The 27,373-nt window shown below is 40.8% G+C and overlaps 1 protein-coding gene and 2 long non-coding RNA genes across 3 annotated transcripts; all 3 read left to right on the forward strand.

Annotated features, from left to right (window-relative positions):
• Positions 1-714: 714 nt before the first annotated feature.
• LOC122767048 (extracellular calcium-sensing receptor-like) lies at positions 715-8,848 on the forward strand. The gene is made up of 9 exons (XM_044022389.1): positions 715-2,316; positions 2,513-2,807; positions 2,976-3,062; positions 3,614-3,883; positions 4,464-4,670; positions 4,753-5,028; positions 6,951-7,178; positions 7,264-7,387; positions 7,466-8,848. The coding sequence occupies exons 1-9, from the start codon at positions 2,069-2,071 to the stop codon at positions 8,374-8,376; spliced, it is 2,646 nt and encodes an 881-aa protein (XP_043878324.1). The 5' UTR covers positions 715-2,068; the 3' UTR covers positions 8,377-8,848.
• A 1,750-nt stretch (positions 8,849-10,598) lies between these two features.
• LOC122767093 lies at positions 10,599-11,203 on the forward strand. Its single transcript, XR_006360166.1, has 3 exons — positions 10,599-10,628; positions 10,752-10,838; positions 11,186-11,203. It is a non-coding gene; the product is annotated as an uncharacterized LOC122767093 (long non-coding RNA).
• Positions 11,204-20,608: 9,405 nt separating this feature from the next.
• On the forward strand, positions 20,609-21,206 carry LOC122767086. Its single transcript, XR_006360158.1, has 3 exons — positions 20,609-20,639; positions 20,764-20,850; positions 21,191-21,206. It is a non-coding gene; the product is annotated as an uncharacterized LOC122767086 (long non-coding RNA).
• Positions 21,207-27,373: the final 6,167 nt, after the last annotated feature.

Raw genomic sequence — 27,373 nt, forward strand, 5'->3', positions numbered from 1 at the left:
CACCTTAACATTATTCCCTGGACGTTGCCTAGGAACCAGAATGAAGAGCTTTGACCGTGTCGGACTGCTTTTCTCCACCGTGGGAGTCCAGGTGAGTGTTTCGTGTTGGATCTAAATTGAGTGGGAGCTAACGTGTCTACAGTCAGGTGCTAGTTTGGTTATATTATTATCATAGCACAATAATAATGGTGATGATATGTATGATATGAAAACATGTGTCTACAGCTATGCTGCTGTGTGTTTCGGCTCAAGATCGACAGCTTCATGTAAATATGTTTTTGGTGCCATCTTGTGTGGAGGCGTGGGTCTACAGTCACTGCTACTGTGGTTCCGGGAGTGGGAGTGGCTTCACTCGGTTACCAACCACGTCACTTCCTTTCCTTTCTGTACTTCCTGTTTCCCACTATTGAACATGCCCACATACACAGGCATACATGCACTGGTGTTTATGTTGTATACAGCTTGTGTGAGTTTTAGCTGTAGTAAGAACAATTTATTGATTCAAATTACTAAAGTTCCATTATGCTTTGATGTTCATTGACTTAGACCACTCAATTAACTTTGTGTTGCTTAGCTTCAGTGAATCATATTGTTTAATTGATTTTGTTATTTGAGTTAATAAATTGGTACTTTTTATTCACTTAAAGGAATATTCTGTCTTTTGAACATGAATACAAGACAAATGGGTTGAGAGAGTATACCTTCAATATTGTTAACTGGGATATCTTTTGATATTATAGTCAATTCCAGTGATTATTTAGACTGATTTTAAAGGCTTGGATTTAGATAGTTGGTACAGAAGAAAATAAATAATTATTGGCATCTGCATATCTTGAAAACTCTTTCACATCACATTTATCTTAGACTCTTTTAACACAATCTAATAACTCACTAGTCTTTCAGTTCACTTGTGTGCCAGGATTCAATTTGCAAAAAACTGCTCCAATTGTCCCCAGTGCTATCTTGGAATCTTCTGCAGCATAATGGCAAAGTAAATTCTCTTGGATAATTTGGTTACTTATGGCATTAATTCAACAACCACCAACTAACTGCAACTGATTTAAATGACATGGGCTCTCACTTATCTAACGTGTGTAATAAATAATGATAAATAATACATTCAAATTGTTAAAACTAGGTGAGGGTTGTTCTATATACAGAAGACCAATTTAGAGGTGGTGGAAACCATTCGGCTCACCGGTGATCCTCTGTTCACTAATGAGCCCAGGCTTATGGCACCAAAGGACAGGAAGCCAAGAAATGTTTAGGGAGGCTGCAGTAAATACAAAGGCTGAACTCCTAAGGAAAAATTCCAAAAAACAAAACATTTAGTTCACCTCATGGACATTCAGATCTCTTAAATGGGAGGGACCTGATCACAACAAGATCGTGGAGACTTCCTCTTCCCAACTTTCAAGAAACCATCAGCAACACATGAAACAAACCATTTTAAAGGTTCGGCAGAAGAACCAACTGTAGTGGATGGCCAGTGAAGCCTGGACATCAGGCACTTCACGTGAGATGGTCCCAACTCATGCCTTACCTGGGTGGAACATTGGGCATCGCTATTCTTTGAGGAGAATGGAGGAGAAATGCCAGGGCTCAGGGGCTTCCTGTTAAAAATATGTGACCAGCCACGAGCAAACCAGCAACAAGTCAGCCCAGCACAAAAAACCCAAGAAGTGTGTAAACTACTGAATATGACAGCTATAACCTCCAGGTTAAAGCCCCTGTGAAACATGAGAGTGAGAAAGGAAATATCCGCACTACTAGCCAATGTGTTATTTTTTGTTTTTAATAGTATTGTGTGATTTGTTTTTGTTTCTAATGGATCATAACTACTTGTGGCTATTTGCTGTGAGTTCTGCTGGTAATTTGATAACATCAAACTAGGTCCTTTGGTATTGTTGTGAGTGAGAGACTCCTACTGGCAGAAACCACATACTTTGAGATGTGTTTTAGGCCCTGCCTCCAATTCCTCTGAACTGATGGGTGGTGTGCAAAAGTAAACGATACTGCAAATGCATAAAATATGGTAACATTGGCATAACCCTGCACTTAGACAGGGATGAACCCAAGCAAAGTCATGAGGAAGTTTTTAAACAACAATTTGCTCTTGTTAATTTTGTTCTCCTGCTTTTCCTCTGCTATGTTCTCTCTTTATTCCTCCTCTTGTAAATTACAGGGACAGTTTCATCTAAATGGGATGCACAAACCTGGAGATGTGATTCTAGGTGGAATTTTCAGATTCCACTTCTTTCCTGCTGATCCTGACCTGTCTTTTACCTCAGAGCCACAACAGCCTGACTGCTACGGGTGAGTCTGTGAGCGATATGGAAAATTAAAAATGCTGGAAATTAGTCCAAATGGTATGATTTTTTTGTATTATTTTTATTTTGTTACTAGTGACCTTATTGAAGAATTTAAGTCACAATGTGGGTGTTGATGTTTACATCATTATTTACAGTATCTGAAGTATTTTAATTTGTAAACACTTGCATATGTGTGTTAGTTTTGATATTATAGGATTCAGGCAGGCTCAGACCATGGCCTTTGCTATTGATGAGATCAACAGAAACTCCAACCTGCTGCCTAATGTAACTCTGGGATACAGTCTGTATGATAACTGCATCCAACTAGGAATTGGATTTCGTGCAGCACTGACCTTGGTCGGTGGTCAAGAAAAGCAAGTTACATTAGAGGAGAACTGTTTAGGAACTCCTCCAGTCCTAGGGATTGTGGGTGATTCTTCTTCTACACGTACTATTGCCATATCCACAGTCTTAGGTTTGTACAGAGTGCCTCTGGTAAGTTTTTAAGTCTTTCATTTCCATCTTTATTGTGTTTTAATTTCAAATTTAATTTAATTAATTTACTTAAATTTACTTAAATGAAGGTGTGACTATTGAGATATCAACCAAGATGTGTTCTGTTTTTTTCTGTTTTTCTGTTTTCTGTTCTGTTCTGATTTGCAGGTGAGTTATTTTGCCACATGTTCATGCCTGAGTGATCGACAAAAATTCCCGTCTTTCTTTAGGACAATCCCGAGTGATGCTTTTCAGGTGAAAATCAATTTGCTAAATGAAAATGCATCAAATAAATGATGTACTGTATAGGATCACTACATACTGCAGTGAAAAACAAACAATGTCTTGTTTAACAATGGCCATTCTCTGTAGGTAGCTCAGGGGGATTAAAACTCTCATGTCCCATTAGGGCAATTTGATTTGCACATTGTCGTCACCTAAAATACAGCAAATATATTCAGAATATACTCAATAGATAAACCACTCAACACAGTGTCCAATGTTACTTGCTGCTAAATATGCCACTGAATATAAAGCAGAAAAAAATATCATAGCTTAAGTGCTTATAAAGAGCAACAGAAGCAGAGAGAACACATGAAAACCTGTATCTATTGGTGCCACATGTGTGGATATTTTACCTTTGCCCTGATGAGAGCAGCTGAATCCCAGCATATACTGGATGAAGAAACTCATGCATATATAAACAACAAAGACAGGTCTTTGATTAACTTGTTTAACAGGATTTCAAGTAAAGATAAAGATGATTCCAATCCGTGCACTAGTCCCTCTGCTCTGTGTCCACATAGGTGAATGCTATGATTCAGATTTTAAAACACTTTAATTGGACCTGGGCGGGTCTGATTGTCAGCGATTCTGATTATGGATTCCACGCCGCCCGGTCCTTTCACTCTGATCTGGGTCCAGCTGGTGGAGGTTGTCTGGCTTACACAGAGATTTTGCCCCGTGTTTACGACCCTGTTGAACTAAGGAGAATAGTGGATGTGATGAGGAAATCTACAGCTCGGGTGGTGATTGTGTTTGCACATAAGAGAATCATGTTCAACCTTATGAAAGAGGTAGGTGTTAAAATTATACATCCTTTGTAAAACTGATTTTTACAAAACCAAGTTAGATTGTGTCAAATGTATGTAAGTGACCTCTGACTTGTTAAAGGTTTTACCAGGTGTATTTTAAGTCATTCAATTCAATTCAAGTGCTATACAAGTGCTATACACAAAACGATTATGTAGAAAGAAGCATCATTTTAGGAACCAATATTTGGATAACATATTTACCATATTTCTCTGGGTTAAATCTTTGTTTCATGTTGGTTTTTTTGTTGGAGTACCCAACAAGACAAAATATGGCAGACCCCTGCACCTTTGTGTTCAAATTTACTCTTCATGACTCAACCTTGCATAAGTCATTTGCTACTTTTGTGCATTCAGAGTAAATTAATGGTTTGATGTTTTATTCACAGACCAACAGACAGAGGTCAGCCATTTTGTCTACAGTGAGGTCCTTCTGTTTTTGGTGTTATATAAACTATACAGCCATCCATCCCTCCATCCTCTACCACTTTATCCTCCACATGAGAGAAAAATCATGGTAAATGCTGGTGCCAATCGCAGCTGACTTTTTTTATGCAATGTACAGGTGGTGAGGCAGAATGTGACAGGCCTACAGTGGATGGCCAGTGAAGCCTGGACAACAGGCTCTTCACTCCAGACGCCCCACCTCATGCCGTACCTGGGTGGAACAATGGGCATTGCAATTCGTCGTGGAGGAATGCCAGGGCTCAGGGACTTCCTGTTACAAATACGTCCTGACTTACATTACAACACCACCATCGGAAATAGCGTGGTGAGAATTAAGTATTTCAATCTGATATGGGACTGGCAAAATGAAATAATGTCATTATTAAAAAAATAAATTTTCTTTTCAGGTAAATCAATTTTGGGAACACACATTTCAGTGTAGATTTGCACCACCTTCCGCAAGTTGGGTGGAAGCTGGAGGACAATTATGCACTGGACAGGAAGTTATAGAGAATGTGGAGAACGATTTCTTGGATATTTCAAACCTCAGGCCAGAGTATAATGTGTATAAGGCTGTGTACGCTCTGGCGTATGCTCTTGATGACATGCTGCAGTGTGAGCCAGGGAGAGGACCTTTCATCAACAACACCTGTGCTCATTTACAAAGACTGGAGCCATGGCAGGTGAGATATCAGTTTACACTCAACTCTTAATTTGACCTATTCCTTTTTATTTCTTTTAGAGTTCAATGAAAGTGTTTTGAATAGATGATTTAGTGGCTTGAATTAGAACAAAGCTTCAATATCAATGGTTGTAATATAGATAAAAGGATATTTTACAGTTGAGTCATTTGTGAAAGAACTCACAAGACTGACTCGCTTACATTATTTTCAAGTGTCATAATTGAAAGCCTAACTGTGCCCAGCCATGGAAAAAGGCCTTTTGAAACTGTGATTTCTAAGCTTTCCAACAATGAAACACACATGAAAATCAGAAAATTTTAGCCTCAAAGATTTACACCTTCTGGGAGCCAAGTGACAGTGTCATTACATAGCCCAACCCCCTCCTGGTCTAGCTGTAGCATTATTCAAGCACATCAGGTTGGTTTGTTATTCATATTAACAGCAGATGCTCACATGCTCCCGTTACAGCTAATATTAGCATCGTCTGATCGTGCGTAACATTTGCATTTTAAAATTACAAAACTGAGCTAGCTAATAACAATGTTAGCCACACAAATACCCATTGGATTATTAAAATACATTTTTTTAATCCCTGTAAGTGACTTTAAATGAATATTAATGCAACATATATGAACAACGTGAATGAAACCTCACCCCAGAAGACGATTGGAGGTTAATAAGAGGTTTGGGGTGCTTTCTTTTCCTTGTGGCGTCATGTCGTCATGTCACCTCAAGGTGTCCAATTATTCTCATGTCCTGCCACTCGCTTTCTGCCGCTAAAGAATCCTTCCGTTTGTTGTACATAAGCTCTGCCGAAAGTTTGTGCCTACACGTTCTGGCATCTTCTTCCGTAGCATTTCTGTAGCATAGCAGAAGTGAGATCGGTGGATGGAAAAGGAAAAACAATTTTGTTTTTTCCGAAATTTCAACTTGCATATTCTTTAAAAAACAAATGTGACTGGACACAAATCTTAAATCTTATTTTGACATGATAAGTTTGTGTGCCTTAATGGTCATTTACTATGTGTGAGCAGGCAACAGTGCAGCTTACATTAATTGTGTGTCAGTTAATAGAATATGACACTGTCTATTTGTCCACAATAAAAGGGGAATAGAACGATAGTGCAACTCAGCTATATAGACCTACTTCAAGATCTCACCCCACTCTCAAACACCTACATACAATCAACAACTTAAAGACTAACTAACTAAGATAAGTGGGTAAAACAAATCAACAAATTATCTTTTTTGAAAAAAAACTTTTTTACATGCAATCAAAAACTATATATATAAATATTTAGACATAGACAACTAAAGCAAATCCATTTGCCGCTATCCAAAAACAATTTACAATTGGAAAATACACTTTTTTACCTTCAGTAAGTTGAATACATCAATTATGTACAGAATATAATCGCCAGCATACATTGCTAATTTTTAATCCTTGTTTCAGTAGTAATACATTTATTGTATGGTGTTTTTGATAATCTATCTGCAAATGGCTTATTGTAAAAAGGGAGACTTTCTCTATTGTTCCACAACACCTGAAAGGATTGAACCACTGACTAATATTCTTGCTCTTGATTTATGTGTTTCACCCAGCTGATGAATTTGTTCTTGAATTTGACAGTGATCAGTATTGTATAAAAAGTACTCTGCAGTACAATTTTTGAATATTGTCAGTTGACATGGTTGTTTGGCATCTGAGGTTCTTGTCAACAAATGCGTCTTTACTGCTATTAATGGGGAGGGTCAAAAACGTATAGTGTTGATGACACTAACAATGTTAACTTAAAACCTTTCACCTATAGTGGGAAACTGAGTTCTCCTGAGAGCAGTGTTTACATTGTGTTGCTTCTAAAGGAAATGCTGTCATGGACGTTTTTCCCATTTCTTCTTCTATGTCTAATTAATATCCAAAGCTTCTCCATTACATGGAAAAAGTCAACTTCACAACAACATTTGGTGATCAAGTGTCGTTTGATGAAAATGGTGATGCCTTACCAATATATGACATCATGAACTGGGTGTGGCTCCCGGATGGAAGAACCAAAGTTCAGAGAGTGGGTGAGGTTAAGAGGTCAGCCTTCAAAGGTGAAGAACTCACACTGGATGAAGACAAAATCTTCTGGAACTTTGAATCCAAACAGGTAACTTCTTCCTTTCCTAGACAACTATGGCTTTGCCATATTCATTATAGATTAGTCTTACAAATACTGATATTTCTCCACACAGCCTCCTCGGTCAGTGTGCAGTGAGAGCTGTCCTCCAGGTACCCGCATGGCCAGAAAGAAGGGGGAACCTGAGTGTTGTTTTGACTGTGTCCCTTGTTCTGAGGGAAAGATCAGCAATACAACTGGTGGGTGCAAAGTTTTAAACACCACAGTTCAGAGATGTTGTGTGAACATGTATATCATCTCTTTCCCTATTTTCTCAGACTCCATGGAGTGCACCAGTTGTCCGGAAGACTTCTGGTCCAGCCCCCAGCGTGACCACTGTGTTCTTAAGAAAACAGAGTTCCTCTCCTACCATGAGCCTCTGGGTATCTGCTTAACAACCACCTCACTGTTGGGCACATGTATCTGTGTTGTTGTTCTGGGCATCTTCATCCATCATCACAGCACACCTATAGTTCGTGCCAACAATTCAGAACTCAGTTTCCTTCTTTTGGTGTCGCTCAAATTGTGTTTCTTGTGTTCATTGCTCTTCATCGGACGACCCAGAACGTGGACTTGTCAACTAAGACATGCAGCATTTGGCATCAGCTTTGTGCTTTGTGTCTCATGTATCCTAATGAAAACCATGGTGGTTCTGGCTGTGTTCAGGGCCTCCAAACCAGGAGGGGAGTCCAGTCTGAAGTGGTTTGGTACGGTGCAGCAGAGAGGGACAGTTCTGGTTCTGACTTCTGTTCAAGCAGCAATCTGCACTGTCTGGCTTGTCTCTGCTTCACCAATGCCTCATAAAAACACCCAGTATCACAGTGACAAGATAGTTTATGAGTGTGTAGTTGGGTCCACAGTTGGTTTTGCAGTTTTACTTGGTTATATTGGTTTACTGGCTGTCCTCAGTTGTTTGTTAGCTTTTCTAGCAAGGAATCTTCCAGACAGTTTCAATGAGGCCAAACTCATCACTTTCAGCATGCTGATCTTCTGTGCAGTGTGGGTGGCCTTTGTCCCTGCTTACATCAGCTCACCAGGCAAATATGCAGATGCAGTAGAGGTATTTGCCATCCTTGCCTCCAGTTTTGGCCTCTTGGTGGCGTTGTTTGGACCCAAATGTTATATAATCCTGTTGAGACCAGAGAGAAACACAAAGAAAGCCATCATGAGTAGAAATTCTGAATCATGAAAACAGCACAGGATGATACTATTCAGTTATCTTTCAATAATCCAATAATCCAATAATCCAGGTACATGATAGTATGTTCGTAATGATATCAATGTTGTGTGATTAAGGAAAAACTTTGATGGTTAGTATGTTGATGATGATATCAATGTTGTGTGATTAAGGAAGAACTTTGATGGTTAAGACATAACATATAGTAATGTGTGAATGTATGTCCTGGTGACCTTGGAGAGACAGTCATCACATGCCTTTAGTCCAGGTTAATACAATTTGACTGGTAGATATTTCAGGCCAGACTTTTTAATCAGGTTTATGAAATCCCAAACAGATTCTACAATTTTTAAACTTTTTCCTCTTTGTGTGTGATGGTGATACAGGCAGATATGGTGAAGGGAAGTATCGTCTTTCCTTTTAATCTTGAGGTCTGATACAGGTTTTTGTATCAATCCCTTAATAAAGTCATTTTCATCATTAATTTCCTGTTGGTCTTTTGCAATGGAGATATATGGAGAAAGTTTAAGCTAAGGTAGACTACATAGAGTTAGTCATTTTTGCACACACCAATTAGTGATAGGAATTTAACATCTGCATTGACTGGTTACGTTCATGTCTACTGTAAAGCATGTGCAATCACATTTGATATTTTTCATTACATTGAATATACTGTATGCAACAGCTAAACCAATTAAAAACAATAGTTAAAACATATGAATGAGAAAGGAAATTGTTTTTGTCATTAACAGATTGTGGCTGCTCACTCTGAACTGCGTATCATCGTCCTTGATCTGAGTGTAGCCTTTGACACAATCTCCCACACCATTTTGCCTCCATTGGTAGATCAGACACACCCTGGACTGGTTTATCTCCTATATCTCCGGCAGCACTCAGTTTATTCAATTAAAAACATTCACATTTTACTTGTTCAGCATACTTCTGTTCTAGAACTACTGCTGTTCTGGTTCACAATGTGGTCACATTTTGCCTGGACTATTGCAACTCCCCTCTGTTTGGTTTATCTGATGAGTCCATCAATGAACTGCAACCGGTCCAAAACTCTGCCATCCGCATCAGATTCAAAAAACTTTATTAGTCCAATAGCTTCACACACACAATCATAATGTGCAGTCATATGTGTGAGATTGGAAAGAAATATTTGACACTAGTAGTTACCCAGTGGTGTTTTGTTTTGTTTATTCCATTTTATTGTGTGCTTTTTATTTTATTTTTTTATTTTTGGTACTAATGGATCATAACTGCTCATTGCTATTTGCTGTGCATTGCGCTGCCAAGGCTGTTCCCAAACAACAATTACCACAATTGCAAGATGCTTAATTAAATTAAATTCAGTCTTCTGTTATTGTTTTGATTGAGAGACCCCTGTTGGCAGACACTACATATTAGGTGTTTAAATAAATAGTAAATGCTTCGATAGATTGACAGAATCCAGGCCCGGCCCTACAGCTTCATGTCCTCTGCCCAGATGGGCGGTATGCAAAAATAAACAACACTGGAAATACATAAAATCTGGTGATATTGTGATGAGCCTGAACTTAAGAAAGGGATGGACCAGAGCAAAATCATGAGGACATTTTTAAACAGCAGTCTCCTCTTCTTACTGTTGTTCTCCTGCTTTTCCTCTGCTGTGTCCTCCTCTCTTTATTCCTCCTCTTGTCAGTTACAGGGACAGTTTCATCTAAATGGGATGCACAAACCCGGAGATGTGATTCTAGGTGGGGTTTTCAGACTTCACTTCTTTCCAGCTTATCCTGATCTGTCTTTTACCTCAGAGCCACAACAGCCTACCTGCTTTGGGTGAGTCTGCCAGGGAAACATTAACAAGCTGGAAAGTAAGGCAATTAGTACGTTATGAAAGATGTAGCTTTGCACAGTGACTGTATGATGTATTTAAATGGTAAATCTTTTAGGATTTGATAAAAACTTCAAATATTTTTTGTGTCAGTTTTGATGTTATGGGATTCAAGCTGGCTCAGACCATGGCCTTTGCTATCGATGAGATCAACAGAAACTCCAACCTGCTGCCTAATGTAACTCTGGGATACAGTCTGTATGATAACTGCATCCAACTAGGCATTGCATTTCGTGCAGCATTGACCTTAGTCAGTGGTCAAGAAGAGCAAGTTACATTAGAGGAGAAATGTGAAGGAACTCCTCCAGTCCTAGGGATTGTGGGTGATTCTTCATCGACTCGTACTATTGCCATATCCACAGTCTTAGGTTCGTATAGAGTGCCTCTGGTAAGTTTTTTTTTTTTTCTGTATTTCAGCTCACTCATCATTATAATGTATTTTATAATGTAATTTAAGTAGTTAATGGGAATTACACTTTTCTTTTTGAATACATGCTTTGTTGTTTTGCAGGTGAGTTATTTTGCCACATGTTCATGCCTGAGTGATCGGCAAAGATTTCCGTCTTTCTTTAGGACGATTCCAAGTGATGCTTTTCAGGTGAAAGTCAATTTTCTAATTCAAAATGCATAAAACATATCATGTGCAACAACATTCCATATATACTGCACTGAAAAATAATCCCTTTGTGACTTGACAAATGTTGATAGTAGTCAAATAAAATACAATCCACAGGAATGTCAAGTTTTTAGTGTGACATACTCTTATACTTGAACAATATCATCACCCTGACTCTCTTAAACCTGGAGTGAACCCTAGTCAACGTTACTGGTATAAACCTGTCCTACTATTTCATGTCCACAAATATCTGCTGCTTGTTTAGCAGGATTTCTAGTGAAAGATGATTCCAGCCTGTGCACTAATCCCTCTGCTCTGTGTCCACATAGGTGAATGCTATGATTCAGATTCTAAAACACTTTGGTTGGACTTGGGCAGGTTTGATCATCAGTGATGATGATTATGGATTCCACGCTGCCCGATCCTTTCACTCTGATCTGGGTCCAGCTGGTGGAGGTTGTCTGGCTTACACAGAGATTTTGCCCCGCGTTTACGACCCTGCTGAAGTAAGGAGAATAGTGGATGTGATGAGGAAATCTACAGCTTTAGTAGTGATTGTGTTTGCAAGTCAGAATCACATGCTTAACCTTATGAAAGAGGTAGGTGTTGATATATATTCCTATTGAATAGCTTGGTATACGACTGTTTTATCTGTAAATCTGACTGTTATTTTTATGTTTCATTTTTACACATTTAAACAATTTCCTTCGAGATAATAAAATTATTCTGATTATGATTATGATTATGACTTGTTAAAGGTTCTATCAGGAGTATTTTAGAGTAAGAATGTTTAAAGCATCACTCTGCTTGTGTTACTGTGTAACACACATACAAACATACAAAATGTTGTGCTTTCTTGTTCCATCCAAATGCAGATTTGCAGCTTTTGGTTAATTTATCTGGATTGTTCATAGGATTACGGGTAGTTTTGGTGAACTTGTCCTGGCCCAGGGATTGAGAAGTCATCATCAAGACTGGTAAAAGATATAGGACTTTTCAGTATTGATGACCACTCACAACTGCTTGTGTGTAACACAAATCCAGTAAAATAAATTATTCAGGTTGTACATTCACAAAACAAAATGGTTATGTTGAATAAAGCATCACTTCAGGAACTAACATTTGGAAAAGTATTTAACACATTTTATCTATGTTACGGAAAAGAGTAGTGGAAACGAGACTGAGAGCAGAAGTCAGTATTTGTGAGCAACAGTATGGTTTCATGCCTAGAAGAGTACTACAGATGCAGTATTTGCTTCAAGAATGCTGTGAGAAATACAGAGAAGGTCAGCGGGAGATGCATTGTGCCTTTGTAGATCTGGAAAAAGCCTATGACAGGGTGCCGAGAGAGGAACTATGGTACTGTATGAGGAAGTCTGGAGGTGTGACAGAGAAGTTCAAGGTGGAGGTGGGGACTACATCAGGGTTCGGCTCTGAGTCCCTTCTTGTTTGCGGTGGTGATGGACAGACTGACAGATGAGGTTAGACAGGAATCTCCATGGACTATGATGGTTGCAGATGACATTGTGATCTGTGGTGAGAGCAGAGACCAGATGGAGGAACAACTCGAGAGGTGGAGATATGCTCTAGAAAGGAGAGGAATGAAGGTTTGTCGCAGCAAGACAGAATGTATGTGTGTGAATGAGAGGAACCCAAGTGGAACCATGAGGCTACAGGGAGTGGAGATAAAGAAGGTGGAGGATTTTAAGTATTTAGGGTCAACAGTCCAGAGCAGTGGAGATTGTGGAAAAGAGGTGAAGAAATGTGTTCAAGCTGGTTGGAATGGGTGGATAAAAGTGTCAGGGGTAATGTGTGATAAACGAGTATCAGCCAGAATGAAAGGAAAGATATACAAGACAGTGGTGAGACCAGCGATGCTGTATGGTCTAGAGACAGTGGCACTGAGGAAAAGACAGGAAGCAGAGCTGGAGGTAGCAGAGATGAAGATGTTGAGGTTCTCTTTGGGAGTGACGAAGATGGATAGGATCAGGAATGCGTCAATCAGAGGAACAGCAAATGTCATATGTTTTGGAGATAAGGTCAGAGAGGCCAGAATGAGATGGTTTGGTCATGTACAGAGAAAGGATAGTGAGTATATTGGTAGAAGGATACTGCGGTCAAGAGGGAGACCAAAGAGAAGGTTTATGGATGTAGTGAAAGAGGACATGAAGTTAGTTGGTGTGAGAGAGGGGGATACAGCGAACAGGGTTAGATGGAGGAGGTTGATTCGCTGTGGCGAACCTTGAAGGGAGCAGCCGAAAGGAAAAGAAGAAGATTTAACACATTTTATCTGATTAGATATCAGTGTTTAAAGTTCGATTTAAATTCTTGATTTTGAAAAATGCCAATAAGTGGTCTCAGAGCTGAGGAGGGAAGTAGATACGGACAGTGGGGAGCAGTCCATGTGGTGTGGCCCTGAATGAATTCTTACACCAAGTTGCAGCTGTGTGAGGAGCCTCTTAAACACTCACACTTAGCTTCCACAGGTGGAAAGAGTAAGGCGACAAACTGACAGCTTTGCTCCTTTTGCAAAAGGGGGAGGAGTCTGGGACAATGAGTGAAGCAATGGTTGGACAAGATCGTCAAAGGAGTGCCAGTGGCAAAAGCGTGGACTAAGAAAGCCATTAACAGTAGCTGGAGTTTGAGAAGAGAGAAGCAGTTGATTAGAAATGTTGTATCTACTGCTTCTCTCATCAAATAACATCTGGATCAGCAAATAGCATCACTAGATACACATACATTGATTTACATTGGAAAACATGATTTGGGTTTAGTTACATACTTGTTATTATTCAATGTACAGGTGGTGAGGCAGAATGTGACAGGCCTGCAGTGGATGGCCAGTGAAGCCTGGGTCTCAGTGTTTTCACTCCAGATGCCCCATCTCATGCCGTACCTGAGTGGAACACTGGGCATTGCCATCCGTCGAGGAGAAATACCAGGACTCAGGGAGTTTCTCTTACAAATACGCCCTGACCTACATCACAAAAACACCCATGGGAATAGCATGGTGATAATTAAATATTTCAATCTGATATTGAAATAAACCACCAAAAATTGATAAACCACCAAATATTAAATAGTGTCATTATTTCAAGAAAACCTTTTTTTTCTATTTTCTTTTTTTCCAGGTGAATCAGTTTTGGGAACACAGATTTCAGTGTAGATTTGCACCACCTCCAGCAGGTTGGGTGGAAACTGGAGGAGAATTATGCACTGGACAGGAAGCTGAAGAGAATGCAGAGACTGAGTTCTTGGATGTTTCAAACCTCAGGCTAGAGTATAATGTGTATAAGGCTGTGTACGCTCTGGCATATGCTCTTGATGACATGCTGCAGTGTGAGCCAGGGAGAGGACCTTTCAGCAACAACACCTGTGCTCATTTACAAACACTGGAGCCATGGCAGGTGAGATATCAGTTAATACTTAACTCCTAATGTCATTTAATCCTTTGCATACTTTTAGCTCCGGGTCTGGGCTGACTAGGGTATGGGTGGTGGTATCGGGATTTATTCAGGGACCTGCCCATCTCCTGTCCCTCGAGGGCTCCCTGGGCTGAGTTCTTCAGACATTTAGGATGTTTCAGCCTGTTACTGAAAGAGCTGCCCATTGTTCTGATGGTGTCCTGCAGGGTGTTGGACAGATTATTCAACATGAAGGTGTCCAACACAGATTGGCTGACTTGTGGAGAAGCTGGCAAATACTGCCGATCCCAACGACATGCAGCTTAAGCAGTTGCTGAGGCAAAGTATTAGAAGTGGAAAGAGTTGAGTGAGGCCATGGAGCAAGACTTAGGTGATCTCTGATCCAAACCAACTGATGACTCAGTGGAGAAAGTGGCTTCCTGTCCATATTGTGTAAAGTGGAGCTTGAAAGTTGTTGAACTTGACTGGGGAAATCATTGGGCAGTAAGGGAAATACTGAGAGGATAACCTCAGTCAAACCAACATATGTTATCTCGTGGATTAAAGTCAAACAAGTTCAACACTGCAGTGGCAGACCCCCAGGCGAGGATGAGATACAATATGACTTCTTCCTCGATGTTCTAATGCTGTCCTGGTTTACACACCTTTGCTACATTATGTAGACATTGGGGTAGTACATTGACTGAGGTGGTGGTCACATTTCTTAAAAATGGGAGAAAGGGATATCACCTACTGGGGATCATACTCAGCCTCTCTGTGAAGATCTTTGTCAAGGCGCTGGAGAGGAGACTTAGACTGATAGTTGAACCTCGGATGCCATAAGAGCAATGTGGTTTTGGTGGTCCTGGTAGTGGAAATAGTACCAGCTCTATTGCAAAAATACTTAATGGGAAAGTCTGTTAAAACAACAGAGAACTAGACAGTGTGTATTTATGTTCTCACTTCGTTAAGTGGAAACATCTTGCACCGACTACATTAGCTGTTAACACGGGGGACACATGGAGCTTCCCTCACTGAGTGACTGACTGACTTACTGATTCATTTAATGTGTCTGTGTCTGCAGTGAACATATTGTCTGTTTCTAATTCTGATCATTCTATACATTTGATTTGAATATCCTAAACTTATGCATTACTTGGAAAATGTCAACTTCACCACATCATTTGGTGATCAGGTGTCACTTGATGAAAATGGTGACGCCAGTCAGTGGGAAGAGCCACAATCATGCCTGCAAGTGGGTGTGTCAGTGGCGTTACCTTGGTTGTGTGAAGTCACCTGCTGTGGCTCTATAGGAGCCCCAAGTGCATCTGAGAACAGTTGTTATATTATGTAGCATCATCAGGAAAAATTTTATTGGATCTTTTAATGGCCTTTACTGGTTTATGTTTATGTGATCAGTCTATCATTCTATACATCTGATTCTATTATCCAAAGCTTTTGCATTACTTGGAAAAAGTCAACTTCACCACATCATTTGGTGATCAAGTGTCATTTGATGAAAATGGTGACGCCTTACCAATATACGACATCATGAACTGGGTGTGGCTCCCTGATGGACAAACTAAAGTTCAGAGAGTGGGTGAGGTTAAGAGGTCAGCCTTCAAAGGTGAAGAACTCACATTGGATGAAGACAAAATCTTCTGGAACTTTGAATCCAAACAGGTCACTTCTTACTTTCTTAGACAAACATGGATTTGTCTTAGTCATTATAGATTAATCGAACAAATACTGATTTTTCTCCCCACAGCCTCCACAGTCGGTGTGCAGTGAGAGCTGTCCTCCAGGTACCCGCATGGCCAGAAAGAAGGGGGAACCTGAGTGTTGTTTTGACTGTGTCCCTTGTTCTGAGGGAAAGATCAGCAATACAACTGGTGAGTGTAAAGTTTTAAACACCACAGTTAAGAGATGTTGTTTGAACATGTTTCTTATCACTTTCCCTCTTTTCTCAGACTCCATGGAGTGCACCAGTTGTCCAGAAGATTTCTGGTCCAGCCCCCAGAGTGACCACTGTGTTCCTAAGAAAACAGAGTTCCTCTCCTACCATGAGCCTCTGGGTATCTGCTTGACAACCACCTCACTGTTGGGCACATTTGTCTGTATTGTTGTTCTGGGCATCTTCATCCATCATCACAGCACACCTATAGTTCGTGCCAACAATTCAGAACTCAGTTTTCTTCTCTTGGTGTCCCTTAAATTGTGTTTCTTGTGTTCATTGCTCTTCATTGGACGACCCAGATTATGGACTTGCCAAATAAGACATGCAGCATTTGGCATCAGCTTTGTGCTTTGTGTCTCATGTATCCTGGTGAAAACCATTGTGGTTCTGGCTGTGTTCAGAGCCTCCAAACCAGGAGGTGAATCCAGTCTCAAGTGGTTTGGTGCTGTGCAGCAGAGAGGTACAGTTATGGTTCTGACTTCTGTTCAAGCAGCAATCTGCACTGTTTGGCTTGTCTCTGCTTCACCAATGCCTCATAAAAACACCCAGTATCACAATGACAAGATAGTTTATGAGTGTGTAGTTGGGTCCACAGTTGGTTTTGCAGTTTTACTTGGTTATATTGGTTTACTGGCTGTCCTTAGTTGTTTGTTTGCTTTTCTAGCAAGGAATCTTCCAGACAGTTTCAATGAGGCCAAACTCATAACTTTCAGCATGCTGATCTTCTGTGCAGTGTGGGTGGCCTTTGTCCCTGCTTACATCAGCTCACCAGGCAAATATGCAGATGCAGTAGAGGTATTTGCCATCCTGGCCTCCAGTTTTGGCCTCTTGGTGGCACTGTTTGGACCTAAATGTTACATAATCCTGTTGAGACCAGAGAGAAACACAAAGAAAGCCATCATGGGTCGAGGCACTGAGACTTAAAAACAGCAAAATTACAAAAATAATCAATTGTTTCCTTAATACAATAATTCAGGTACAGAATATGTTAACAATGATATTAATGTTATGTGAGAAAGAGTATGCTCAAAAACACACAGTCATTTATAGTAATGTACTGTATGTATTGAACACAGAGACATACTTTTCATTGGAACACACAAAATCCAAAAACTTAATGTGAATTTTACATCTCCTCCAATATGCTCCAGTCCATTTTTGCTCTGTGTAATGAGTTGGTTTAGGTTTTGATTTCCCAGTTCTCTGTTTATGTGTGAGTAGTACATGTAGTGACCTGGCTTTGCGTAGTCAAATTCATATTTTGTTAAATAAAAGTGCAGAGTGGAAATCCTTCCTTCCGTCTGTCTGTGTTCTGCTAACGGCTACTTCAGCTAAGCCTTACCACCTGCATTAACTACACGATACAAATGGCGCCTTAACATTATTCTGTGGACGTTGCCTAGGAGCAAGAATGAGGAGCTTTGACCGTGTCGGTCTGCTTTTCTCCACCATGGGAGTCCAGGTGAGTATTTCGTGTTGGATCTAAATTGAGTGGGAGCTAACGTGTCTACAGTCAGGTGCTAGTTTAGTGTCCGTGGCGTGGGATGTAAGCACTTGGCTTTGCCTCTCTGCTGGCTGGATATGACTGATCGCTCCCCAATGACTGCTTTCTATGTACGGTTTGGATTTCTGTTTTGCTGCACTTAACACATAGTGCTGTGTGTATTATAAAGGAGCTTATTTTATTGAACTGTAGCATGGATAGTTAGCATGTTTTAGCTCCTATACAACATTATATAGGTGTGCTGACGCTTACTCTGACATGGACCTTACTTGTCTGACTGGATATGTTATTCCTCACAGACTTCTCAAGGCCAAGGAGAAGAGGTTCAGGACCTACAGGCAGAGGTTGTAAGACTGTGAGAGTGACTGTAGGACTCACCGGAGCTACAGCACAGCATACTCAAACGCCAGGAACAGTCTGATAAAAAACACTCAGACAGTCCTGTATCCCAACAACCAAACCTAGCCTCCATGGCCACTTCGACCCTGTGTACACCACTGTGACCAAAAAAAGACCCCACACTGCTGGGCGAGTGTAACAAATAAAAGAGCCCACCCCCTGCCCAGGAGCAGATTGAACTGAATGGAAAAACACAGAGTTGCACTGTATGGCGCCCTTATCTCATCAGTGATGGACTTGTTGCTGCAAGCTCATTCCCAATCTGTATCAGACAGTCAGGAAACTTTTGGGGGTGAGGCAGTCCTTCCTGCAGACACTAACTGAGCCTTGTCCCACTTGCCACACCCCCACAAGAGCAACATGTCCTATGTCATGTCTCAGGCCCCATGGAACACGCCATTGAGAACCAAAGCTAACTTTAACAAGGCACTCCTGACAGTATGACTTGGCTCTCTTTTGGTTTCATGGGGAAACACTTGTACCAGCGTTTCACTATTATTCCTAACCTATCCTCCCCTTCCATCCTAGGGATGGATTTCATGATTAGAGCCATCCTGATCATCTATGGATCCTGTCTTCATGGATGACGTTCCTTGTACTGTGGTGGACGTGGATGAGGACTGCACAGTTGAACCATTCATTGCAGGGGAGGCCATTATGTCATTAGATACCCTACAATCCAGTCTCATGTCAAAAGTAGATAAGGCTAGTCTTGAGGATGGGCAGAAAGCATCATCTTGGACACACTTCAATGATGGAACACATAATAGATGATGGTGCAGGTGCAGCAGAGCCTATAAACCTCCCTCCTTATTGCACCTCTCTAACTAAAAAGCATATCATAGAGGAGCAGGTTGAACAGATGATGCAGGATGAATCACTGAGCCTTCCACTGGCCCATGGGATCCAGTGAAGCTGGACTCCAGTCTACTTTCACTCTATGTGACGAGTTGGTCTAGGTTTTGATTTCCCAGTGATCTGTTGTTTTTGTGTGAGCAGCGTGGAAATCCCTCCATTTTGTCAAGATCTGGCACTTAAGGGAAGGTAGACAGTGCTTAAATACACTGGGAAGGGGAAGACAATGAGAAATAGTTGCAGCACAAGGCAGGGCAGGTAATCACAAGCGGAAAGCTTGATGATTACTTGATGATGGGATACTTGAAATCTTGTGGTTGATGGGCTAGTGATGAACATGGCCAGAGTTAGGGCCTGCTGGAACTAAGGGTGTCAGGTCTCTACTTTAAATAGAAAAAAAATGGAAATTGGATACTTAATTTGTATTATTATTATTATTATTATTATTATTATTATAATAATAACTAATATTATTGTTATTGTTATTGGTATTATTATAATGATATGTATTGAAGCATCTGGTTCAATGATATATGCTTATACATGATCTCACCCACCAAGCTTCTTGAAAAGGTACATTGTCTGGATGTCAGTCCAGCCCAAACTCAGTCTGTTATTGTTTTGATTGTTTTGATTATTTTGGTTGTTTTGATTGAGAGACCCCTATTGGCAGAAATGACATACTGTGTGTTTCAATAAATACATCAATAAATTAGTTAGAAACATGATTCAGGCCCAACCCTACAGCTTCATGTCCTCTGCCCAGATGGGCGGTATGCAAAAATAAACAACACTGCAAATACATAAAATCTGGTGATATTGTGATGAGCCTGAACTTAAGACAGGGATGAACCAGAGCAAAATCATGAGGACATTTTTAGACAGCAGTCTCCTCTTGTTACTGTTCTCCTGCTTTTCCTCTGCTGTGTCCTCCTCTCTTTATTCCTCCTCTTGTCAGTTACAGGGACAATTTGATCTAAATGGGATGCACAAACCCGGAGATGTGATTCTCGGTGGGGTTTTCTTTCTTCACTTCTTTCCAGCTTATCTTGATCTGTCTTTTACCTCAGAGCCACAACAGCCTACCTGCTTTGGGTGAGTCTGACAGGGAAACAGACACATTAAGAAGCTGCAGGAAAGTAAGGCAATTAGTATGAAACCTTCCTGATTATTTTGTTGTTCATGTCAAATAACAATTAATAATATGACCTTTTTGAAGCCTCTAAGTTTTATTATTGGTTGTAGCTTAAGTCACTATTTCCAGTATCTGACGTTATGAAAGATGTAGCTTTGCACAGTGACTGTATGATGTATTTAAATGGTAAATCTTTTAGGATTTGATAAAAACTTCAAATATTTTTTGTGTCAGTTTTGATGTTATGGGATTCAAACTGGCTCAGACCATGGCCTTTGCTATCGATGAGATCAACAGAAACTCCAACCTGCTGCCTAATGTGACTCTGGGATACAGTCTGTATGATAACTGTCTCCAACTAGGCATTGCATTTCATGCAGCACTGACCCTAGTCAGTGGTCAAGAAGAGCAAGTTACATTAGAGGAGAAATGTGAAGGAACTCCTCCAGTCCTAGGGATTGTGGGTGATTCTTCGTCGACTCGTACTATTGCCATATCCACAGTCTTAGGTTTGTACAGAGTGCCTCTGGTAAGTTTTTTTTTTTTTTTTGTATTTCAACTCACTCATCATTGTGATGTTTTTTATAATGTAATTTAAGTAGTTAATGGGAATTACACTTTTCTTTTTGAATACATGCTTTGTTGTTTTGCAGGTGAGTTATTTTGCCACATGTTCATGCCTGAGTGATCGACAAAAATTTCCATCTTTCTTTAGGACTATCCCGAGTGATGCTTTTCAGGTGAAAGTCAATTTGCTAATTAAAATTTATAAAACAAATCATGTGCAACAACATTCCATATATACTGCATTGAAAAATATCACTTTGTGATTTGAGAAATGTTGATAGTAGTCAAATAAAATACAATCCACAGGAAAGTCTTTAGTGTGACATACTCTTATACTTGAACAATATCATGACCCTGACTCTCTTAAACCTGGTGTGAACCCTCGTTAATGTTACTGGTATAAACCTGTTCTACTATTTCATGTCCACAAATATCTGCTGCTTGTTTAGCAGGATTTCTAGTGAAAGATGATTCCAGCCTGTGCACTAATCCCACTGCTCTGTGTCCACACAGGTGAATGCTATGATTCAGATTCTAAAACACTTTGGTTGGACTTGGGCAGGTCTGATCATCAGTGATAATGATTATGGAGTCCACGCTGCCCGATCCTTTCACTCTGATCTGGGTCCAGCTGGTGGAGGTTGTCTGGCTTACACAGAAATTTTGCCCTCGGGTGACGACCCTGCTGAACTAAGGAGAATAGTGGATGTGATGAGGAAATCTACAGCTTTAGTAGTGATTGTGTTTGCAAGTCAGAATCACATGCTTAACCTTATGAAAGAGGTAGGTGTTGATATATATTCCTATTGAATAGCTTGGTATACGACTGTTTTGTCTGTAAATCTGACTGTTATTTTTATGTTTCATTTTTACACATTTAAACAATTTCCTTTGGGATAATAAAAGTATTCTGATTCTGATTATGACTTGTTAAAGGTTCTATCAGTAGTATTTTAGAGTAAGAATGTTTAAAGCATCACTTCAGGAACTAACATTTGGAAAAGTATTTAACACATTTTATCTATGTTACGGAAAAGTGTAGTGGAAACTAGACTGAGAGCAGAAGTCAGTATTTGTGAGCAACATGGTTTCATGCCTAGAAGAGTACTACAGATGCAGCATTTGCTTTAAGAATGCTGGTAGAGAAATACAGAGAAGGTCAGAGGGAGCTGCATTGTGCTTTTGTAGATCAGGAAAAAGCCTATGACAGGGTGCCGAGAGAGGAACTATGGTACTGTATGAGGAAGTCTGGAGGTGTGACAGAGAAGTTCAAGGTGGAGGTGGGGACTACATCAGGGTTCGGCTCCGAGTCACTTCTTGTTTGCGGTGGTGATGGACAGACTGACAGATGAGGTTAGACAGGAATCTCCATGGACTATGATGGTTGCAGATGACATTGTGATCTGTGGTGAGAACAGAGACCAGGTGGAGGAAAAGCTCGAGAGGTGGAGATATGCTCTAGAAAGGAGAGGAATGAAGGTTAGTCGCAGCAAGACAGAATGCATGTGTGTGAATGACAGGAACCCAAGTGGAACCATGAGGCTACAGGGAGTGATGTTGAGGTTCTCTTTGGGAGTGACGAAGATGGATAGGATCAGGAATGCGTCAATCAGAGGAACAGCAAATGTCATATGTTTTGGAGATAAGGTCAGAGAGGCCAGAATGAGATGGTTTGGTCATGTACAGAGAAAGGATAGTGAGTATATTGGTAGAAGGATACTGCAGTCTAGAGGGAGACCAAAGAGAAGGTTTATGGATGTAGTGAAAGAGGACATGAAGTTAGTTGGTGTGAGAGAGGGGGATACAGAAAACAGGGTTAGATGGAGGAGGTTGATTCGCTGTGGCGAACCTTGAGGGGAGCAGCCGAAAGGAAAGGAAGACGATTTAACACATTTTATCTGATTAGATATCAGTGTTTAAAGTTTGATTTAAATGCTTGATTTTGAAAAATGCCAATAAGTGGTCTCAGAGCAGAGGAGGGAAGTAGATACGGACAGTGGGGAGCAGTCCATGGGGTTTGGCCCTGAATTAATTCTTACACCAAGTTGCAGCTGTGTGAGGAGCCTCTTAAACAATCAGACTTAGCTTCAACAGGGGGAAAGAGTAAGGCGACAAACTGACAGCTTTGCTCCTTTTGCAAAAGGGGGAGGAGTCTGGGACAATGAGTGAAGCAATGGTTGGACAAGATCGTCAAAGGAGTGCCAGTGGCAAAAGCGTGGACTAAGAAAGCCATTAACAGTAGCTGGAGTTTGAGAAGAGAGAAGCAGTTGATTAGAAATGTTGTATCTACTGCTTCTCTCTTGAAATAACATCTGGATCAGCAAATAGCATCACTAGATACACATACATTGATTTACATTGCAAAACATGATTTGGGTTTAGTTACATACTTGTTATTATTCAATGTACAGGTGGTGAGGCAGAATGTGACAGGCCTGCAGTGGATGGCCAGTGAAGCCTGGGTCTCAGTGTTTTCACTCCAGATGCCCCATCTCATGCCGTACCTGAGTGGAACACTGGGCATTGCCATCCGTCGAGGAGAAATACCAGGACTCAGGGAGTTTCTCTTACAAATACGCCCTGACCTACATCACAAAAACACCCATGGGAATAGCATGGTGATAATTAAATATTTCAATCTGATATTGAAATAAACCACCAAAAATTGATAAACCACCAAAAATTAAATAGTGTCATTATTTCAAGAAAACCTTTTTTTTTCTTTTTTCATTTTTCATTTTTTCCAGGTGAATCAGTTTTGGGAACACAGATTTCAGTGTAGATTTGCACCACCTCCAGCAGGTTGGGTGGAAACTGGAGGAGAATTATGCACTGGACAGGAAGCTGAAGAGAATGCAGAGACTGAGTTCTTGGATGTTTCAAACCTCAGGCTAGAGTATAATGTGTATAAGGCTGTGTACGCTCTGGCATATGCTCTTGATGACATGCTGCAGTGTGAGCCAGGGAGAGGACCTTTCAGCAACAACACCTGTGCTCATTTACAAACACTGGAGCCATGGCAGGTGAGATATCAGTTAATACTTAACTCCTAATATCATTTAATCCTTTGCATACTTTTAGCTCCGTGTCTGGGCTGACTAGGGTATGGGTGGTGGTATCGGGATTTATTCAGGGACCTGCCCATCTCCTGTCCCTCGAGGGCTCCCTGGGCTGAGTTCTTCAGACATTTAGGATGTTTCAGCCTGTTACTGAAAGAGCTGCCCATTGTTCTGATGGTGTCCTGCAGGGTGTTGGACAGATTATTCAACATGAAGGTGTCCAACACAGATTGGCTGACTTGTGGAGAAGCTGGCAAATACTGCCGATCCCAACGACATGCAGCTTAAGCAGTTGCTGAGGCAAAGTATTAGAAGTGGAAAGAGTTGAGTGAGGCCATGGAGCAAGACTTTAGGTGATCTCTGATCCAAACCAACTGATGACTCAGTGGAGAAAGTGGCTTCCTGTCCATATTGTGTAAAGTGGAGCTTGAAAGTTGTTGAACTTGACTGGGGAAATCATTGGGCAGTAAGGGAAATACTGAGAGGATAACCTCAGTCAAACCAACATATGTTATCTCGTGGATTAAAGTCAAACAAGTTCAACACCGCAGTGGCAGACCCCCAGGCGAGGATGAGATACAATATGACTTCTTCCTTGATGTTCTAATGCTGTCCTGGTTTACACACCTTTGCTACATTATGTAGACATTGGGGTAAAGTACATTGACTGAGGTGGTGGTCACATTTCTTAAAAATGGGAGAAAGGGATATCACCTACTGGGGATCATACTCAGCCTCTCTGTGAAGATCTTTGTCAAGGTGCTGGAGAGGAGACTTAGACTGATAGTTGAACCTCGGATGCCATAAGAGCAATGTGGTTTTTGTCTTGGTAGTGGAAATAGTACCAGCTCTATTGCAAAAATACTTATGGGAAAGTCTGTTAAAACAACAGAGAACTAGACAGTGTGTCTTTATGTTCTCACTTCGTTAAGTGGAAACATCTTGCACCGACTACATTAGCTGTTAACACGGGGGACACATGGAGCTTCCCTCACTGAGTGACTGACTGACTTACTGATTCATTTAATGTGTCTGTGTCTGCAGTGAACATATTGTCTGTTTCTAATTCTGATCATTCTATACATTTGATTTGAATATCCTAAACTTATGCATTACTTGGAAAATGTCAACTTCACCACATCATTTGGTGATCAGGTGTCACTTGATGAAAATGGTGACGCCAGTCAGTGGGAAGAGCCACAATCATGCCTGCAAGTGGATGTGTCAGTGGCGTTACCTTGGTTGTGTGAAGTCACCTGCTGTGGCTCTATAGGAGCCCCAAGTGCATCTGAGAACAGTTCTTATATTATGTAGCATCATCAGGAAAAATTTTATTGGATCTTTTAATGGCCTTTACTGGTTTATGTTTATGTGATCAGTCTATCATTCTATACATCTGATTCTATTATCCAAAGCTTTTGCATTACTTGGAAAAAGTCAACTTCACCACATCATTTGGTGATCAAGTGTCATTTGATGAAAATGGTGATGCCTTACCAATATACGACATCATGAACTGGGTGTGGCTCCCTGATGGACAAACTAAGGTTCAGAGAGTGGGTGAGGTTAAGAGGTCAGCCTTCAAAGGTGAAGAACTCACATTGGATGAAGACAAAATCTTCTGGAACTTTGAATCCAAACAGGTCACTTCTTACTTTCTTAGACAAACATGGATTTGTCTTAGTCATTATAGATTAATCGAACAGATACTGATTTTTCTCCCCACAGCCTCCACAGTCGGTGTGCAGTGAGATCTGTCCTCCAGGTACCCGCATGGCCAGAAAGAAGGGGGAACCTGAGTGTTGTTTTGACTGTGTCCCTTGTTCTGAGGGAAAGATCAGCAATACAACTGGTGAGTGTAAAGTTTTAAACACCACAGTTAAGAGATGTTGTTTGAACATGTTTCTTATCACTTTCCCTCTTTTCTCAGACTCCATGGAGTGCACCAGTTGTCCAGAAGATTTCTGGTCCAGCCCCCAGAGTGACCACTGTGTTCCTAAGAAAACAGAGTTCCTCTCCTACCATGAGCCTCTGGGTATCTGCTTGACAACCACCTCACTGTTGGGCACATTTGTCTGTATTGTTGTTTTGGGCATCTTCATCCATCATCACAGCACACCTATAGTTCGTGCCAACAATTCAGAACTCAGTTTTCTTCTCTTGGTGTCCCTTAAATTGTGTTTCTTGTGTTCATTGCTCTTCATTGGACGACCCAGATTATGGACTTGCCAACTAAGACATGCAGCATTTGGCATCAGCTTTGTGCTTTGTGTCTCATGTATCCTGGTGAAAACCATGGTGGTTCTGGCTGTGTTCAGAGCCTCCAAACCAGGAGGTGAATCCAGTCTCAAGTGGTTTGGTGGTGTGCAGCAGAGAGGTACAGTTCTGGTTCTGACTTCTGTTCAAGCAGCAATCTGCTCTGTTTGGCTTGTCTCTGCTTCACCAATGCCACATAAAAACACCCAGTATCACAATGACAAGATAGTTTATGAGTGTGTAGTTGGGTCCACAGTTGGTTTTGCAGTTTTACTTGGTTATATTGGTTTACTGGCTGTCCTTAGTTGTTTGTTTGCTTTTCTAGCAAGGAATCTTCCAGACAGTTTCAATGAGGCCAAACTCATAACTTTCAGCATGCTGATCTTCTGTGCGGTGTGGGTGGCCTTTGTCCCTGCTTACATCAGCTCACCAGGCAAATATGCAGATGCAGTAGAGGTATTTGCCATCCTGGCCTCCAGTTTTGGCCTCTTGGTGGCACTGTTTGGACCTAAATGTTACATAATCCTGTTGAGACCAGAGAGAAACACAAAGAAAGCCATCATGGGTCGAGGCACTGAGACTTAAAAACAGCAAAATTACAAAAATAATCAATTGTTTCCTTAATACAATAATTCAGGTACAGAATATGTTAACAATGATATTAATGTTATGTGAGAAAGAGTATGCTCAAAAACACACAGTCATTTATAGTAATGTACTGTATGTATTGAACACAGAGACATACTTTTCATTGGAACACACAAAATCCAAAAACTTAATGTGAATTTTACATCTCCTCCAATATGCTCCAGTCCATTTTTGCTCTGTGTAATGAGTTGGTTTAGGTTTTGATTTCCCAGTTCTCTGTTTATGTGTGAGTAGTACATGTAGTGACCTGGCTTTGTGTAGTCAAATTCATATTTTGTTAAATAAAAGTGCAGAGTGGAAATCCTTCCTTCCGTCTGTCTGTGCTCTGCTAACGGCTACTTCAGCTAAGCCTTACCACCTGCATTAACTACACGATACAAATGGCGCCTTAACATTATTCTGTGGACGTTGCCTAGGAGCAAGTATGAGGAGCTTTGACCGTGTCGGTCTGCTTTTCTCCACCATGGGAGTCCAGGTGAGTGTTCAGTGTTGGATCTAAATTGAGTTGGAGCTAACGTGTCTACAGTCAGGTGCTAGTTTAGTGTCCGTGGCGTGGGATGTAAGCACTTGGCTTTGCCTCTCTGCTGGCTGGATATGACTGATCGCTCCCCAATGACTGCTTTCTATGTACGGTTTGGATTTCTGTTTTGCTGCACTTAACACATAGTGCTGTGTGTATTATAAAGGAGCTTATTTTATTGAACTGTAGCATGGATAGTTAGCATGTTTTAGC

The sequence above is a fragment of the Solea senegalensis genome, linkage group LG3 (genome assembly GCF_019176455.1).
Source record: "Solea senegalensis isolate Sse05_10M linkage group LG3, IFAPA_SoseM_1, whole genome shotgun sequence".
Lineage (NCBI taxonomy): Eukaryota > Metazoa > Chordata > Actinopteri > Pleuronectiformes > Soleidae > Solea > Solea senegalensis.